The sequence below is a fragment of the Equus caballus genome, chromosome 18 (assembly GCF_041296265.1).
Source record: "Equus caballus isolate H_3958 breed thoroughbred chromosome 18, TB-T2T, whole genome shotgun sequence".
Taxonomy (NCBI): Eukaryota; Metazoa; Chordata; class Mammalia; order Perissodactyla; family Equidae; genus Equus; species Equus caballus.
The window spans coordinates 81,601,671-81,621,176 of NC_091701.1; the positions used below are offsets into that span (position 1 = coordinate 81,601,671).

At 42.0% G+C, this 19,506-nt stretch overlaps 2 protein-coding genes across 2 annotated transcripts in view; one reads left to right on the top strand and one right to left on the bottom strand.

Moving 5' to 3' along the window:
* The first annotated feature begins 3,836 nt into the window (after nt 1-3,836).
* On the top strand, nt 3,837-10,289 carry FAM237A (family with sequence similarity 237 member A). Its single transcript, XM_014732344.3, has 3 exons — nt 3,837-4,213; nt 5,880-6,301; nt 10,028-10,289. Exons 2-3 carry the CDS (start codon nt 5,890-5,892, stop codon nt 10,165-10,167), a joined length of 552 nt encoding a protein of 183 aa, XP_014587830.2. The 5' UTR covers nt 3,837-4,213; nt 5,880-5,889; the 3' UTR covers nt 10,168-10,289.
* Nucleotides 10,290-10,723: 434 nt separating this feature from the next.
* The window catches only part of DYTN (dystrotelin), a 56,937-nt gene continuing 48,154 nt past the window's right edge, over nt 10,724-19,506 (bottom strand). The window contains exon 13 of the mRNA XM_070240748.1: nt 10,724-13,981. Within this exon, the coding sequence (XP_070096849.1) occupies nt 13,878-13,981 (104 nt within the window). The 3' untranslated portion in view covers nt 10,724-13,877. The remainder of the gene's footprint in view (nt 13,982-19,506) is intronic.

Sequence of the window (19,506 nt, forward strand, 5' to 3'; positions counted from 1 at the left end):
CTCTCTTTCTAACTTGCTTATAGCTTTAATTCTTTTGCATCCTTTTCCTTCATCAGCATTTACCCAACAAAGCTCTAACTCTGAATCAATGCAATAGTGTTCATTCTTTCCCCTGACATTCAGTCAGATGTGCACTGCGGGAGGAAAAGGATAACTAGCATTTATCCAGTACTTGCTACAAGCAGCACCATGCTAAGTGTTTTCCATGTATGATCTCATTTTATCCTCACCAGCCATAAGGGAGATTTTTGCCCACTTCAAAAGCAAGAAAAATTGTTTCACAGAGGTTAAGTAACTTACCCAAAGCATTACATCAAATCAAAGACACCATCAACTGTAGATGCCCCATTATTCTAAAAAAGCAAAAGAAAATGCTGCAATTCTAATTGGAAGGTGCCATCAGTTGATAGATACATCCTGATTTCAGTGGTGTTAAATGTGAAAAAACTGCATCTAAGAATCAATGAAATATGACAAGTGAGGGAAACATGGTGCAAACCCAGGCAGTTTGGATCCGGAAGCATAATAGTCATCACTATGCTATTCTGCCTCATAAAAACCACACAAGCATGCAAAATGGTTTGTTACAAATTCATGGTCTCAAACTTTGCCTGGGCTTTTAGCACTTTCCTTAGTCTCTTTCTCCTCTCTCTTATCTCCTCTCTTCCCTTCTTCTCTTCAGTGATTATTTCAAAGCCTTTTCACTCTCCTTAAGTTTCCTCCTTAGCACCTACCCTCATTCACTCTTTGTGGTTGACTGTGCATCTTGCTTCATTAAGAAAATTGAAACCATTGATCACCACCTCTCTCAACTCCTCTCCACCACTCCCTCTACTACCTGGGACATACCCACATCCAGAGTGGCCTGCCTTCTTCCTTGTTCAGAGAGCAAGCTACTCCCTTCTATTGAACGTTGGCTCCTCCTCATTCTCTTAGCACTGTGGATTCTTGTTTGCTGAGATTTTAGTCACCCTCTTTTCTTGAATTTCGACTCCTCCCTCGTTATTGGTTCCTCTCCCTCAGCCTCTAAATATGACAAAGACCCAACCCCTGACCTCCTGTTCCAACTCTTCTTCATCTTCTTTTCTAAACTTCACAGGAAGTGCTTCACCGGGATTGTCTGCATTTCCTCACTTTCCACTTCTGCCTCAGCCCACTTCTTCCCAACACTAGTTGATATTGCTTTTAATAAGCAACTTGGTGACCTTCTACTTTTAAGATCCAATGGAAAACTCTTTGTTTTCATTTTATCAACCTCCTTTTCTGAATCTGTGTGATGTGGTTGATTTCTTCCCACTTTGTGAAAATCTCTGTCTCTTTGGCTTCCAAAGCACCACACTCTCTGGTTCTTCTTAACTCTGTTTCTTAGTCACTTAAATGTTGGCATTTCCCAGTTTCTATCCTCAGGCTACTATTGTACCCACTCTGCATACTTTCCTGTGAGGGTTTTAACTGTTGCTTACAGGTCAATCTAAAGCCCAACTCTTGACTTCTCTCCCGAGCACTGTGTCTGAGTTTTTATCTTAGACCCACCTCTTCCTTGGGGATTCATTTTCTCCATTTGGCTATCAGTCATCTCCAACTTAACATCTTGAAAACCAAATTCTTGATTTCCCTTCCCCACACCTATTCCTCAAAACATTTTTCCTCTTAGCTGATGGTAATTCCAAACTTCCGTTTGCTTAGCCCCCAACACTTGGAGTCATCTTCAGTTTCTCTCTTTTTCTTGCATCCCACATCCAGTCCATCAGCAAGTCCTGTCCTTTCTGCCATCAAAATGTATTCAGAATCTTCTCCCTTTCACCGACTCCACTCCTGCCACCTTTATCTGACCCACCGTCATCTCTTGTGTGGGTCTTGCAGCAGCTCTCACTGCACTCTCTGCCTCTGCCCTCACCCCCTCCAGTCTGTTGGCTACTGAGCAGCCAGGATGGAGTTATGACCACCTCTCTGAGCTCACCTCCTACCACTATACCCAGAAAACAATCACAACACACTCGTTCCATGCTCCCCTCACCCCCAGCATCCTTTCACACATGTATGCAGGACTCCCTCTCTCCCTTTCAGGGTCTTTACTCAGATCTCGTTCATCAGGAAGGTATTCTCAGTATCGCTTGTGAAATAGCTCTTCACCGTCCTTTCCTAATCCTGCCTGACTTCTTCTTCATGATCATTTGATTTTCCTTATCACACCTGACACACATGTTTCTTCTTAGGCTGCAGAATGACAGACAGACTCTCATTATTGACTCATGCATGGCACTATCTGTTTATTTGATTCACTATTTATGTGTTTGTCCACACACAGCTGAAAACTCACCGTTCAACACAGAAGCTAGAAACACAGATCATTATACACATATATCATTTTACAATTAAAATGTACATTTTTCCTCCACCCCCAATGTGAACTCCACGAGTGCAAGGACTTTGTTTTGCTCCTTCTGTCTACACAGCACCTGGAACAGTGCCTGACACATGGCACTTGAAAAGAAATTAAGCACTGCATGTTGATGTAGCGATGTTTTCAAGCATAATGTAACTCTCAACACGGCCACAGCCAGAATTACATCTCTTGTCCTTACTTCTGTTCTCCCTTCTCTCTCTTCACTTCTTTCCTTGACTTTGCTCCCCAGAAGCACAGAACTGCTTTGAGTTCTCCCTCCATGCCTTTGCTCATGCCGACTTCTCTGCCTGGAGGAGACCATCTCCTCTCCTTGGGCCCCAGGAACTTCCTTCTTCAAGAAGTTCACCAGACAACCTCCTCAAAGGGGCCATCTCTGCCCCCTCCATTCCCTTTCTCTTCCTTAGGGTCCTCCCATGCCACTCTCTAGCCCTGTGTTTCTTTGATGACCTTCTCCAAGAGGCAGAGCTCCTTGAAGTTCAAGAAGCAAGTCCAAGACCTCCCCTACAATCTTTCCCCACATTCTTAGGGTGTAATTAGAAGCAGGCATCAGTTTGCTGAGTTCACAGATTGAGAAACGAGTTCACTCCATCCAGTTTCAGAGCAGGAGAGAGAGCCCAGAACCCCTCAGGAGTCCTCTCCAGAGCTCTTTCTTCCTATTACTTGGGTAGGGGGTGCATTCTTAAGTCTTGGGTAAACCTTGCTCTATGCCTGGTTTCTCCCTGTGCCCCCTGGAAGGTAACCGTGGATACTATTGAGCCGGCACAAAAGCCTTCAGTTAATGGAGACTATGCATGGTTTTCAGGATGCTTAGAGGGTTTTGAGGCGAGGGGCAAAACCTGCAAACACTTGCAAAGGTAAGTGTTTTGCTTCAGGCCCCTGGGCTGGGTGTGTTTTCAGGTAGGGTGGATGCTAATGGTCAGCATAATCCCGTAGGGTGACAAGGCTCCTGCTCTGACAAGGATATTAACTAGCTGTGAGTCGAGAATCAAAGGGAATCCCAGGCATTTCCTCTGGGAAAGCAGGGACTCTGCTGTGAAATCTCGAGCAATGGGCTGACGCGAGTGATGCCAGCAACATCCAGGGCTCCCGAGGTGACACAGGTCACAGAATCTGGAGATAAGAGGTCTCCTTTCCCCAGGAGAGCTTCCAGCAGAGCCGTGTCCCTAGCCACATCCTTGCCCCAGGGGTGTTTTCTCCTCCCGGCCCAGGACCCCGGGCTGGCAGGAGAAATGCCCCCAGGATGTCTCGGGGAGGTGCCTCACTTCCTTGGAGACTTTACTGACCGCTGGGAGGACACCCAGGTGCCTTCTCCGACCCTAAGAGTCTTGGGTCTTCCCTCACATCTCTTTATTCTCAAACAAGGCGCGCTGGAGAGGGCGGATCTGGGGAGCCCCACTCGCTCTTAGACCGGCGTGGGGCTGGTCCCAACTTTCCAGAGCGCGCCCGCAGCGTCACGCCTCCGGAGCTAGGACCGGGGAGACAAGTCGCACCGGGCACAGTTCCGCTGGGTGGAGGGTGGGCGTGGGTCAGGGTCAACGAGGGTGCGGATGGCCAAGCCTGCTTGTTTCCTGAAGGGAAATCTTCAGGGCAGCGTGGGAGGAGGAGGGTGCGAGAGACGGGCTTGGGGGCGAGGGGTGGCGGCAGTTTCCCGGCTCATTGACGTAGACGTGAAGAGGCGCGAGCGCTCCCACTGCTTAAGAAGAGGCACGGAGCCCTCGGGACGCTGAAGCTGGGGACCGTCGCCCGCTCGGGGAGCAGCCCGGGCATTGCTTCTCCGCGCGCTCGAGGGAGCCCAGAGGCTGGCGGGTAAGAGCGAGGGGCGCCTTCCGTGACCGGGGAGGACAGCCGCGGGGAAGGGGGCTGGCGGGGCGCAAAGGACTGAGCGGGGCGAGGCCGCGAGCCAGGTGCAGGTCGGGGCGCGCCGGGCACAGCGCGGGGCTCCGGCGGGGCTCCCGGCGCACGCGGGGCGGAGGAACCTGCCGGCGCGGGGAAGACCCTCCTCCGAGCGGGGGGCCTCCGGGGCCGCTCCCGGCGCTGCGGGGCGAGCGGAGGAGTCCCGACGGCGCCGCTTCAGCACCCTGGACAGCGCCCGCCCTCTGTCTTCTGTAGGCTCAGCCCTGGCAGCCCGGACTTGGCCCCCAAGGGAAAAAACCTCGGGGGCCCCTCGACTTGGATATTTTAGTTCAGAAGAGGATGTATTGAATATAATTTCGTTCGGGTAGAGATTCTGTGCAAATGATCTGAACTGTAGAGAAAACATTTTTGAATAACCTTGAATCTCAGTATGCCTCTTCAAGATAGGAACGTGCCTTGTTCAAAGACGGTTTCTGAAATATCGATCTAAGGGTGCCTCAGTACCTTCCGCTGCTGTGCAGAAGAGAGATTCCATCTTATGGTGCCATCATGAGATAACACCAACATCTTACAGTGTTACCATGAGATGTTTCAGTACAGAGTGAATATGCCCATGAGCTGTGCCTTGCCTGCCTTCATGATACTAACATCTAAGAGGTTTGGAAATCTAAGAGAAGACTGAAAGTGAGGTGTATATACTGCCATGTATTTTCTTTATGTTAGAGTTGCTTAAGTGTTATATACATTTCGTATAGTCTTTGAACAGTCAGATAAGGTTTTCTTCTTGGAAAAAGGAGAACATAGGTTATTATTAATTTAAGGACATTATTTCTCATTGCACTTGTCTGAAGTGTAACCTAATAACTTCAAAGTGGTAAATGGATGCCTTGATTTATTGCAACAGGCTTCCAGGGCCAGAAAAGTTGAATGAGGAAAAAAATTTTCATTAAAATCTTGAGAATTATAGCAAGAAGAGAGAAATGAGAAAACATCATCTTTATGAAAGTTCTACCAGAATTGCAGAACATTTTAGGTGTTTGTAAAATGTCTCTTAGTTCTGCTTTAATGGGGTGAATATATGTCCCTTGGTTCCCATACTTTTAGCGTGATATCTTGTGTTTATTTGTATTTATAACATTTTGCTATTCTTATGCCTTTTGTTAAAATTAAAAGTCACCCTGAATAGAAAAGCATCCGAGGGTAAAACATATTCAAATTCTTAATTACATGGGAGTCTTGGATTAGGAGAGCTAGGCTAAATTATAATATTATAGAATAATTGAAGGCAGGCAGCAAGATTTTAACGTTTCACTTAATACTCCTTTAAACTATATTTCTCTGTACAAGGGAAAAACAAGTCACTTACTCATCTTACAAAGGGATATATCTTAGGAATAAATATTTCTTAATCTAAATATCTTGATTTTACACTACCTGTCTTGACAATGAGTCATTTTAGATAAAATGGGGCTTGTGATACGGGAAGCAGGATAAGACTTTTCCTAGAGACAATGGTGTATTTCCTTTGCTGGCACCAAGGTTCTTAAAGGCATAAGTACTTTCTTTACTGAGTGGAGCACAAGCAGGGACTCATATGAGATCTTTCCATCCTGTGCAGTTTCAGGGCCATGGCCAACCCTGGGAACAGAGGAGGGATCTACCGACCCTTGAGCCTCACCTGCTCCCTGCTCATTGTGGGAATATGCTGTGTGTCTCCTTTCTTCTGTCATAGCCAGACAGACCTGCTGGCTCTTAACCAAGCTGATCCTCAGTGCTGGGAATCTTCTTCAGTGCACCTCCTGGAAATGCAGAAGCCTCGAATTTCCAACACTGTTTCAGGTTTCTGGGATTTTATGATCTACCTGAAGTCATCTGAGAACTTGAAGCACGGGGCACTGTTCTGGGATCTGGCCCAACTCTTCTTGGACATCTATGTGGACTGTGTCCTCTCCAGGAACCATGGCTTAGGAAGGAGGCAACTGGCTGGAGAGGAAGAGAAGATCTCAGCAGCGCACCCACAGCACACAAGGAGAAAACAAGGTGGTCAAACCCAGGTCCCAGGTCTTTGAAAGGGTCAATCAAGTGTGAATGTGCTGAATTTTGAAGAAGAGGGGAATGGCTTTAGGGGAATCCATTGCCCCATATATTCCTCTCAGGAGCACACAAGTGATAGAAAGATAGATAGCACTTCCTTTTGCATTTCACGGTAGCTGTTCATATCAGCATATTGTCCTCATCCTCACACTTCATGTGAACAGCAGCAAGGAAGAGTCAGAAAGACAAGTAAGGAAAAGTTTGATTCTCAAAATACAACATACAGGCATAAAGTGATGCCCCCCAATTAACACAATTTTTTGCCATTAGCTTGAACATTAGCAGTCATAACCTGTGTTTATTTGCTACAGAATGGGGAAGACTTTAACATAAGCATTCACAACACACAAGCTCTTGACCCTTTTAAATTGAAAGAAAAAAACCATTGCTGTCATGTAAATGGAGGGACTCCTGGAGATGTACTTAGCTGATGAAACAAAGGGTAGAAAAATCGGCTGGCTTGCAAATTCACTCCTTGCTGCTTTTGAACAAATCTCAAATAAGTAATTAACTTCCAGCAAGCTGAGTAATTAATTTTTAGTAATTTGGAACTTCCTACAGATTTAGAGATTTTCAATGAAGGAAGTATTATATTCAAATACAGCCTTCTCTGGGGGCACGAGAAGAAATATCATTTCTAGAATTAGAATGAGGACGAATGAGCTACTGTGAGTGAGCTGAAAGGCAGCTTTGCTTTGTTCCTGTTTTTGCTCCTTTCTTGGTGTTGTTTTAATCGACGACCTTCCAAGGCTTGCAGCAAGGGCTGTTTGGGTGGTAGGGACTCTTAGAATTATTTATGCTCCAGAGAAAACTGAGGCATAACTAATTTTTGTAGTTTTACATTTTATTGTGGGTATTGTTATATATTTCTGTAATCTTTCTATTAAAATAGCTATTAACAATAATAGCCCTAGATCAACCTTTCCCAAGATATTGTAAAGCGTTCGTATATCTAGTTTGTTTTAACCTCAGTAACTAAAAATCCTCATGATTCGCTCATCCATAAAACTAGATAATCCACTGTGATTATTTATAGATAAATTTATTATTTTGGCAAATATTGTAACTTAAACCAATTTCCTTTTTTTAGAGGGAATATTCTTTCAGCAGCTTAGCTACTAAAGTAGAAACACAAAATGAATGCTCTTAAATGTTGGTTATCAATATTTTAAAAATCTTTTGAACAGAGGCTGCCCAGACATCAGCATCAGTAAGGACTGTATATTTTCTTCATCTGTACTGTAGGGCCTTTTCTTCCGTTTTTATTATATTTAGTTGCCACCCTCAAATCACTACCAATATTTCCTGTTTTTTTATATTTTTCACTCACTTTGAATTACTCAAGTATCTACAGAATAAATGAAAATAATAATATTTGTTTTGAACTGAATATAAAAATAATTAAGTAGTCTTTCTCTAAAGCAGCTTTCGGATTAGTTGCTTGCAACAAGCCTATCAGAATAGTCTGAGACTATGTGCAGTTTTTTGATCTACGTCAACAAGGCATTTTTATCTTCTTAAAAAAAAAGAAGTAGATTTATCTTCAACTTTGGAAGCGACTTCCTTCCTCTTGCTGTAGAGTTGCTGTTGACCCAGCTGGTCTGCGCACTTTAGCTGTTGTGGCTCTGCAAGTAGGAGGAGGCAACATTTCACTTCATTGAAGTTTTTTTAATGTTTGACATAAACAATTGTTTGCAGATCAGGAGACAAGACTTTCCATGTGGGTTGCATAATCATAATCAGAGAAAGTCCTGGGTCAGGAAGACACTATGTCTAAAAGTTAGATAGTTGCGGGAACATCAAGATTTCATCTCAAGAGGCTCGAATAAATGTCTAGTGGCTCAACTGGGCTCTAGATGTACCCGAACGGATTCTCTACTAATCTTTTCTTTTGTCCCTCGGGGATTAACATGCTACAAGGCTGGGATGGGAGTGGAGGTGAAGAGGTGTCTGTCTCTATAGTTCTCAGGGAAATCACATCATTAGAGCAAAAGGGAAGAGCTAAAATAAGTGTCTACATAATATGCAAAAAGGTTCTTGTTATTTGGATGTCCTCAAATTAAATAGTTTAAATACACTTGAGAAATGTTGCTTTGAAACATGGTTTGTTATAACATAAAACTCCTATATAATTTTGTATGTTAATATGTCATATTTGTTAATATTGAGTCAACGAATATGAAAACAAGAGATATCAAATAGCTGTGTAACCTTGGGAAAGTTAATTAATTTATTTAGCCCTCAGATACTTTACCAGAAAAAGAAGGGCATGGAAAGAATTAGATGACCCATAAAGTCTCTTCAGGTTCTCCACTCCAATGTTCTGTGATTCTATAAAACAGAAATGTATGAAAGGCATGTATTTAACCATGGAAAGGATCTGGAAAGCTTTATCCCGAGATGGCTTACTGAGCCGGACGATGCCCTGAGCACTGGCTGTTTATAACAACGATCAGCAGAAACAGAGGAGGTCCAGAAATGAGAATTCCAAAAAATCTGAGGACTAGAGATATTATCATTTGAGAAGAGACTCAAAAGATCATTGTTATTTAGTCTAGAAAGATACGAGCTAATAGCCGAATGCTGAAATATCTGGGAGGTGTGACAACGCTGTACCCAGGCTTAACTCCTTAATTATGATGGATTATGTGAAGGGAGAGAGAGAGAGAGTAACTGATTTAGGAAAAGAGTAGGCTGATGGAAACCCCCAAATAGAAAATAACAGAGTTGAGGTTAGCTCACAGGTAACATAAAGGCTTAAATGCAAATGAAGGGATGTTGAAGTATATCATTGTTTGTGTCAAAATTGATGGCCTCTTCCTTGAACAAATCTTGCTCTGCCACTGAGAGGAACAGAAAAACCTGCCTGCCTGAGCCTGGCAGTTTATATGTTCTAGAAAAATTGTAAGTCTTTGCTTTCCTCCATGACAAGAAAATTAAAATTTAGACTGATAATTTGATGATGTTTGCTGTCGGAGTCTAACTAGCTGGCAAATGTTCAGAGAGCTTATTTTTTTAAACACTAAGCAGAAGAGAAAACAATGCTTCAGAAATATAAACAATTAGATTCACAAATGCTTGATTTTCTGCTTTACTCACTCCAAGAAATTTCCTAAGCAACATATTTGGAAATTACCCATCTAGAAATCTATTCTAAGGAAACATTCAGAGGGTCAGACATGTAGCCAATGATGCAGCATGGGGCTCTTTATGCAAGATTGTTTATAGTAACAGAAAATTCGGAAAAAATCTAGTGCCCCTAATAGGATGATGGAAAACTGAATGATGACATGAACTGTGTGTGCGTTAAGCTGTGGTTATCTCTGGAAGATTATATTATGCATGGCTTAAAGTTTTTTCTTTATACTTTTATATTAAAAATTATATAATGACCATTTTTAACTTTTTAATCATAAAAGTATATCTTAATACATCTCAATTAAGGAAATATATTTATTATAATTTACTGAATTTTTATAACTAAACTGCATAGGACACAAAATTTTGCATAAACACAAATTTATATATATATCTCTGCAATAAATTTATACAGACTTTTGATAGTAGAGTAGCAAAAACAGCAAACTTACTTTAGAAAATCAATTTATTAATATTTAATCAACATGAAATTAATTTGGTGGCCTAATGATTGTTCCTTTTCTCTACTTTCAGGGACATATTCTCAGCAACTAAGAGCCCCTGCCCTAAAGAAGAAACAGCTGGTTGAAGAGTTGATAAACACGCACGTGCGCAGGAGTGGGTCCAAGTTCCTTGGAAAAGTGACCAGTGGCCTGGAAATAGAGAGAAAATAAATCTAACCTCAGGGCTAACTCATATATTGGAATTCAAAAAAATATATATTTTCTTGACTATTGATCATTTGTTTACCTGAAATGGTGGGAATGTCCAGAGATAAATATTCAGCCACATTCTCTCAGAGCTCTTGCTTTCACTCTTTTAGGCTGCCAGCATGTTCCTTCAAATGGTGACATTACTGCCAGACCATCCCACTGTCTGAAAGAGTCAGAATGGCTTCCAAGGATGAGAAGGGGAGTGGGGCTGCTCATTTTGATCATTTGTTTTGGAATGCTTGACATTTTTAATGAACTAGAATGCCGTACATTTAACATGAATGTGTTGCATGACCTCCAAGACACTAACCCCTGGATCGCTTATGCACAGGCATAGAAGGCACTAGATTTATTAATGACCCAGTACTAATGGTCTGTGATACTGGAATCTTGTTTGAAAGAATATTTTTGAATACTTTGAACTGAATAAAGCAAAAAACAAAACAAAACAAAAAACTGGCAAATAAAGCATTCTTCTAATGGAAACAAATTAATAAAAGCTCTGGACCCCAAGGAATGTTATTGGAGTCTCTTTATTTCAATATTTAATGTTAACATTAACAATAATCCAAACTCTAATAAAATAGCAGTAAGTATAAATTATTTCCCAATTAGCATATTTTCTATTTGACTAAATATTAAAATTCCATGATTGGTTACACTTTGCATTGAAAAGCAAACCAAAAATAAAATGAACACCATTAAAAGAAAAGAACCCAAAAGCATTCTTTCCCTCAAAAGGACCAGGCCTGAATGATTAGCAAATTTATTTGAGTTCCAGACACAATGCTATTTTTAACTCTAATTATTCTCATCTCTCCAATCATTCTATAAGTGATAATTGACAACCAGTTTGAATTTCAGATATGTTAGCAATTGACTTGATTTTTCCCCAGGTCCAAAAGAAGCCTCAGTAAATGCTTTCACTGAAGGTTTAGGGTCCTCCTTCAGCTAGAAATCTTATCTACAGGGTTCTCAGAAGACACAGCTGCATCTGAGGATTAGCCAAGTTCTGACAATAGGAGAAGCAAGTCTGGGAAGGAACTGGGGAGGGGTCCAGCCTCAGCTTTTGCTTGGTTAGGAGAATGAGCACATTAAAAGCGACCACTCTTTCCAACAGGTGCATGAAAAGATGTTCAAATCACTAATGATTAGGGAAATGCAAACCAAACCAAAATGAGGTATCACCTTACACCTGTTAGAATGGCTATAATCACCAAGACAAAAAATAACAAATGTTGGAGAGGATGTGGAGAAAAGGGAACCCTCACACACTGCTGGTGGGAGTGCAAACTGGTGCAGCCACTACGGAAAACAATATGGAGATTTCTCAAAAAATTAAAAATAGAAATACCATACAATCCAGCTATCCCACTACTGGGTATTTATCTAAAGAACTTCAAATCAACAATACAAAGAGACTCATGCACCCCTATGCTCACTGCAGCATTATTCACAATAGCCAAGACGTGGAAGCAAGCCATGTGCCCATCACTGATGAATGGAAAAAGAAGATGTGGTATATATAACAATGGAATACTACTCAGCCATAAAAAAAGACAAAATCGTCCTGTTTGCAACAACATGGATGGACCTGGAGGGTACGATGTTAAGTAAAGTAAGCCCGACAGAGAAGGACAAACACCAGATGATTTCACTCATATGCAGAAGATAAATTAACCCACGGACAAAGAGAATAGATTAGTGGTTACCAGAGGGGAAGGGGGCTGGGGGTGGGCATAAGGGGTACAGGGGTACATATATATGGTGACTGACAGATAATAATGTACATCTGAAATTTCACAATGTTATAAAGTATTATGGCCTCAATAAAATAATTTAAAAAATCATACAGGAAATGAGAAAAAAAGAAAGCTTCCGCTGACTGCCATTCCACACAGGCTCATGGTTTTGCTTTCATGCTACTTTCTCTAATGTCTTTCACCATATTCTTAAAAACCGCCACATAAACTCATTACCTCTTACAAAATGTTGAAAAGATGCCACTCTCTCAATGCTTACAGAACAGTCCGCCCCTGCTCCGTCCTCACCTTGGTGCTACACAGCAGGGGTGGCCGATTTTTTCTGCAAAGGGTCAGATAGTAAATATGATACGGGCCATCTGGTCTCTGTCGCCACGGATCCATTCTGCCTTTGTAGAATGAAAGCGGCCACAGACAATGTGTAAATAAATGAGCATGGCTTCGTCCCAATAAAACTTTGTTTATGGACGCTGAAATGTGAATCTATACCATTTTCAAGTGTCAAAAAATATTATTCTTCATTTGATCTTTTCAATTATTTAACAAAACGTAATAACCACTCTTAGCCCACAGCCCGTACAAGAGAGGCAGGGGGCAGGACTTGGCCGTGGGCTGTTGCTGGCTGACATGCTTCTCTAGGGCATGCTTGTCAAACTTGTAAGGAACAAGCTGGGATAAAGTAAGGAGGAGAGTGAAAATGTCAAACAACAAAACCAGAGTCAAAAATTTGTGATAGGCTGAAAAGCAAATTCAAAAATATCAGGGAGAGACTGAACAGGGATAAGCCAGTCCTAATCATACAAGACTGGACGTCATTTCACTCTGGAAACAGTACCAGAAATTATAGATCACACAAACAAAATTCCACAGCCTCTCTAAGTGTAGCATGGACTGCACCTCAAGCTAACAGGTAAAACAATGGAATCGTAACAAGATTTACTGAGAGCAGTGGTTAGAGCACAGGCTCAGGAGCTGGGTTCAAATCTCAGCGTCATCAGGTACTGAGCACATGACTTTGGACAAGTTCCTGACCCTCTTTGTGTCTCAGTTTCTCAGGAAGGGTTTGTTGGGAGGATTAAATGAATTAGTACATAAGAGGTGCTTAGAAACTAAGTGCTCTAACAGCCAAAAAGTATTAGCCACACTGTGGACATTATTAAATTAAGCATCTATATCCTAATCATACATACGGAGAAAGGAGGCATATGGGTACTGTGGCCACACTCATTGGATGCAGAGTTTTAGTGAGAAACGTTCATGTTTTAAAATTTAATAAATTTATTTTGAGATAATTGTTGATTCATATACAGTTGTAAGAAATAATATAGAGACATCCTGTATATCCTTCACCTAATTTCCCTTAATGGTAACACCTTGCATAAGTAGAGCACAATAACACAGCCCGGAAATGGACACTGGTGCAACCAGTTTATTCAGATTCAGCTGTGCATGCACTCAATTTGTGTGTGTGTGTGTGTGTGTATGTATGTATGTATGTATTTAGTTCTTTGCCGAAGCTTAGTCTCCAAGAGGAGCATCTAGATAGAAAATCAGGTCATCGGTTCAGTACTTTAAATGATAGTGAAGAAAACAGTTGCATGAATTCATGTAGATCTCACAATTGAACATTACTACCAAGGTATTCGAAGTAAGAACGGCCTTCTGCTGGGAGCTCAGCACATCCCATCTGACTGGCCTCTTCTTTTCATTTCCCTCCACCACCCCTCACTCTCGAGGCTTTACTCTGAAGAACCAAGACACGTGAATAGGGAGATTAGAAAATAAAACTTCTCTTCATGCTTCACACCGGACTATCGAGAGAGAGGCAGAAGGCTTAATTCTTTTAACACAGATTTTGAACGTACATTCCATCATTCTCCCAAGGGGCTTTTGAGCCTGGACTCCTCTTCACTTCAAGTTGGGCAGGGTGACGTGGTCCAGAAGGGCAGAGAAGGCCCCTCGCACTCGCTCAGCTCCGCGATACAGCTCCGTGTGTCCTGAAGACTGCGGCTCTGAAATCAGCAGAAGGAGGGTCCTTCAGAGAAGGCAGCTGACGGCGCTCAAACTGAGCTGGATAAAGCTCTGGCACAGAGAAGAAACCGAACCCATACTCCTCCGTTCCTGAGGACAAGGCCCTTTCTCTAAGCTGCCTAGCAAATGGGATGGCCATTATTAACCACGATGCGTTACTAATGTAACCAGGGTGTGGGGTCTCAAAGGGCATCTTCCCATGACACCTGAATAGCCAGAAAGCGGCAGGGAGCAGTGGTCTTCAAGCTCTGGTGTATATCAGAATCACTTGGAGAGTTTTAAAACAGATTGCTAGGTCCCACCCTCAGAGTTCTGGTTCAGTATATATGATGGTTAATTTTATGTGCCGACTTGACTGGGCTACAGTGCCCAGATATTATTCTGAAAAACACCAATAAACATTACTCTGGGTGTGTCTGTGAGAATGTTTCTGGAGGGGAGGTTAATATTTGAATAAGTAGACAGAGTAAAGCAGACTGCCCTCCCTAAAATGGACGGACCTCATCCAATCGATCGAAGGCCTGAACAGAACACAAAGGCTGAGTAAGAGAATTCCTTCTGCCTGCCTGCCTTCCAGCTGGGACATCAGTTTGCTTCCGCCTTTGGACTCAGAATGGAACGTCAGTCTCGAGCCTGCCAGCTTTCCACACTGGAACCACACATCAGCTCTCCTGGGTCTGTGGCTTGCTGACTGCACATCTTGGGACCTGTCAGCCTCCAAGATCACGGGAGCCAATTCCTTATGAGAAATCTCTTTCTATATCTCTATATACATCCTATTGGCAGGGTTTCTCTGGAGAACCCTGACTACATAGTCTGTTGGGGATGGGGCCCAAGAATCTGCATTTCTAACAAGTTCTCAGCTGATAATGATGCTGCTGTGTAGGAACCACGCTTTGAGAAGTTCTGCTCGATAGCTGCTGATGGATGGTTTGAGCAGTCCACTATGATCTGCCATAGCAGGGCTTGTGCTGTAGAAAGATCTAGGGTTGGGCAGCTGGCAAACAAAAGTTTGATACACACAGTTTTTAACCTGAGTTCTATTTCTAGGAATTGACCCTACAAACATTCACATGAGTACAAAAAAATATGTTAAAAGGATACTCAATAAAGCATTTTTATGAGAATAAAAAGTTGGAAGTAACTTGATTTTACACCAATAAATAAATTATGGTACATTTATATCCTGGGATACTATGCAGCATTTAGGAAATGACATGCTCAATGTCTAAGATCCATTAAGTGAAGGAAGCAAAAGTATCTGCTGATCAGCGAGCGGCCTGCTGACAGCCCTCCGCCGGACCAAGCTTCAGGCAGGAGCATCTGGAAGCTAAAATGACCCAACATAAGCTTCACACGTCATAAGAAATAGGAAAGACAGTCAGCCCTGCAAGGAAGATTCTTAGAACTCCAGCCCCAAGGCCGCAAGCTCCCGTCCCCATCTTATTCTCACGATGTGCTTTAGAAAAACGCTTGGAACTGCATGTTGACAAGCTGATCTGTAACCAGCAGAAAGAATAACCTGATAGCAGAAAATTTATGTCCTCTGCCCAAACTGTCCCGTCTGTTCCAGATAAGAGGTAACTGAGGTTTTCTTAGATTCCTCAGGAACACTGCCTTCAGCAGATCCGCTATGGAGAAGGGCCCAACGTTCTGCGGTCATCCATCACCTGACACCTGAGGCCCCTCCCCAACCCTGTTTCCCTCATATAAGTCATTTCCAAACCAGTTCCCTTTAAGATGGGTTTTTTTAGGACTAAGTCCACCATCTTCCGATCTGCTAGCTTATGGCTTATTAAAGTTCCTTCTCTACCACGGCCTCCTTGGCCTTCATATCTTGTGGCCAGCCGATCTAGCCCTTGCTCTGTATCAGAAAGTGTGAAGGAAAATTCACCAATCTGCTAACAGTGGTCACCCCTGAGAAACGGTGGCAAGCGGTGGAGGACTCGATGAGGAATGCATTTAGAAAAAAATCTGTGCACTCAAGAATTTTAATTTTACACTGAACATGTAGTATAACATTCTTTATGCAATGAATAAAAATAAGATCACAGGAAATGGAAACATGGAGGGGCTCATTTTGTTAGTTACATGCTTTATATTGTGGCTCCATCTGTGCTGTTTTCTGTTGAGCATACAAGAGGGTTCCTGCCCCTTTACTCCACCCATCCTCTAAGACAGCTCCACAGCCACAAGGATGTTGAATAAGCAACATTTTACTCCCTGAATAAAAAGCTGTGTCCAGAGGCGAACTTATTTTAGTATATTCTTTTTCTCAGCCCACAGTGATAAAAACTTAAAATACCGCAAAAAAGATCTAGGGGAGCAAAACATTTTATGCATGGGAGATTTCCTGTTGTTTGGATGGTTTCTTTTTAAGCCCCAGTCCCTTGAAATGGTAAAAACAGCCAAATATATGCCCCTAGCACCTAGCATGCTGCTGGGCGTACAGCTGGAATTCAATACATCCAGGGACTGAATGAATATAGTGCATCGGTGGAGGCCCACTGAGACGTTAACTGGAAATACCTGTGCGGTCAACAGTCCAGAGGAAATCACAATGGGAAAACATTCACTTGAATGTAATTAAAAATCTGTCTGGTCCCTGAATGAACCAGGGATGTGAGAGAAGCCCATCAGAAAGACGGACACAGTGGTTTGAAAGTATTAGGTTATCTCATCTATGATTGCTCCTCTGGGCAACTGACACACTGAGCCCACGTCTTCCTTACAATGATAAGTAATGAAGCAAACCAGTATGTACTGAATATCGACTCTGTACTAAGATCTCTCCTGTAAGCTCCAGGTTGTCCATGGTGACTGACACTCTGGTATCTCCACTGCGACATCTCTCAGGTGACACACACTTAAATTGTTCAAAACAGAACTCTTGATTTGCTGACATCCGGCTCAGCTGTCCTCATCGCAGTACGTGTGTCACCATCCACCAGGACAAGCCGCCAGCACTTCTTGCCTAGACTATGGCAGGCTATTACCCCATCTCTGCTCACCCCCTTGCCCTTCTCCAGCCACTTTCCGCACAACGTAAATCTACCCCTTTCAAAATGAATGCCCAGCATCCAGCACGTGCTTGGCACATAGTAATGCTTGATGACTGCTTGTTGAATGAATGAGTGAGTGAATGAATGATGAACCAACTAGACTTTTTTCCTACCTTCATGGACCTTAATGCTGAAAGTCTGTGTATCTTTTCCCACCAAGAAAAATTACTTTTACCTGTATGTGGGAAAGAGCCAAAGAGAGATTTGTTAAGATTTCAGTACAGAACCCTAGGATTCCCAGGCAACATTTGAGAAGATGACCATCTAAACAATTGAGATAAAGACACAATATTGAACTTCTCTTTCCTGAGGTTGCTAAAGCACTCCTCTTTATTTTCCTACAATTTGGTAAAATTCAAGCTTCATTTTCTGATTATTTAAAATAACAGTTTAGGTGATGGTTCCAGGTGGGGATAAAGGAACAGCAACAATCGTCCCACATCCCCACCCCAACCACGCCCTCCTAACCCCACCATTTCACCCCCTGCCTTCCCTTCTCATCCCTGAAACCTGCAGGGCAAAGAGCTGGCAAAGAGGATGAGTGAAGCTGGGAAAAGAATTTCAGAGAGATACACAGGAAAAGCCACTCACAAATGGAAAGAAAATAATCCAATGAGAAAGGAGGACTAGACTATTATGTCCTTTTTTTGACCTCACAGCAGCAAGTAGTGCTAGACACTCTTTCAAATCGAATTCCTTCACTGCAAGTTTGAACAAATTGTTTGCTAGTGATTTTCAACCCAACATTTGGAATTTAAAGAGGTTTGGGGAACCCCTTCTACATACTTTCTCTTTTCCAATAACCTCTTGTAGCCTCTTGAAATCCTATTATCCTAGATCCTGAGACTGAATTACTCTATTCAGTAATGTCAACACCTGCCCCCGAGCTGACCATCGGGCTGGCTGTTTTAGTCTTATTAAGCCTTAAGTCCTATAAAGTTCATCTTAATTTCCAAAATGTGCTGACTCCTTAGCAAAGCTGCATTCCAAAGGGTATCAGCTACTAGGACACTCGCAACACTGGGTGAACATGCTGACACTCTGTCTTGGGAAATCTCAGCACGTTACAAACAGTAGATCTTTCTAATTTTCCTAACAATTCTCAAATTAAAAAAAAACAACTGGGACATCAAACTGATTAGAAACTTCCTGCTGTTATCTGATGCATCCATGACAGAGACAGAAATAAAACAAGGTAATCAGTACCTGTTTGTCTGCCTTTCCACATCCACATCAGTGTGGTGACCACACTTTGTCACTGACGGAGTTTGGTGTAATTTTGGTAAGCATGCATAGATTGTGCATAAGGTATGGAGTGTATTCTTATAATCCATATTGCCAATGGCTAAGGAGACTTTACAAACAGGATCATATTGAATGCCAGGTTGAATAAGGATAGAAACAATAAGGAACATGTGGATGAGGAGTGATGGTGTTTAATAAATGCAAACAATAGCCCTGAGGATTAAGATAGATCCTATGCTTAAAAGTCTCAAAGAAATAAGACTGATATAAAACAGATAAGACTATAAATCTAAATCTTATCATTAGTATTTGCTGAATCATCACAAAATATACAATACTATAATAACAAAAAGGGAAAATGTGCACCCTCCCGCTAATATCATAAGCTCTTTCGCATAATAATGCAATACTTCCTGCAGAAGCATCTGAATGGTTCGACTTAAATTGCAAATGGAAGCAGAGGTAAATCTTTTGAGACGTATATTTTTTATATGTTCTACAAGATTGGATAATGCTAATTGCATCTTCATACATTATTGCATCATCTGAATTTAGAAATAAACTTTACCTTTTCATGATTTTCCTTTTAATGATATAATGATGTGTGCATATATAGATATAGGCATATATTTACTTAGACCTTGATAAAGTCACTTAAAACATGCAAGGGTCTTTTAGCTTTAGGTACCAAACTGCACAGTGTTGGTATATTGTCTTCCAAATATGTGTGGGGTCACTAGTCCATTAGAATCTGAAGTGCAATATAGCCTGCTACACTTGTGAGGGCTGACCCAACACAACACTTTAGAAATCAGCAACTTTCATAAACTCAATTAGAGAAACAAAAACAAAACATAAAAACAAGATGAAGACATCAAATACCAAAAGAATTTCTAGAATAAAAGCCAAATTTTTATGTGAAATTTTCCTAAAAAGGTCAAGTGGATACTGACTTTGCCTTGAATACTCATCATGACTCCAGTGATGTTTCAATGGAAACACAGTGGGTGGAGTCTTGTGTGAGCCTGGGAATCAGGCACAAGGAGCCCCATCCTGCCTTTGTTTCAGGCAGTCTGAGCGTGCTGCCAGCATCTTTGCGACTGTGTTTTCTCTGATACAAGGATTGTAACTCCAACTCCCTTCACAGTACAGACTTTTAGAATCACCAAATAACTACTTCACTGACTTGGCTTTACCAA

What these genes read in the sequence shown, in the direction of transcription:
- FAM237A (XM_014732344.3), top strand. Translation starts at nt 5,890, where the DNA reads ATGGCCAACCCTGGGAACAGAGGAGGGATCTACCGACCCTTGAGCCTC. An exon ending in GCACACAAGGAGAAAACAAG is followed by an intron (nt 6,302 to 10,027) that starts GTGGTCAAACCC and finishes CTCTACTTTCAG; the next exon opens with GGACATATTCTCAGCAACTA.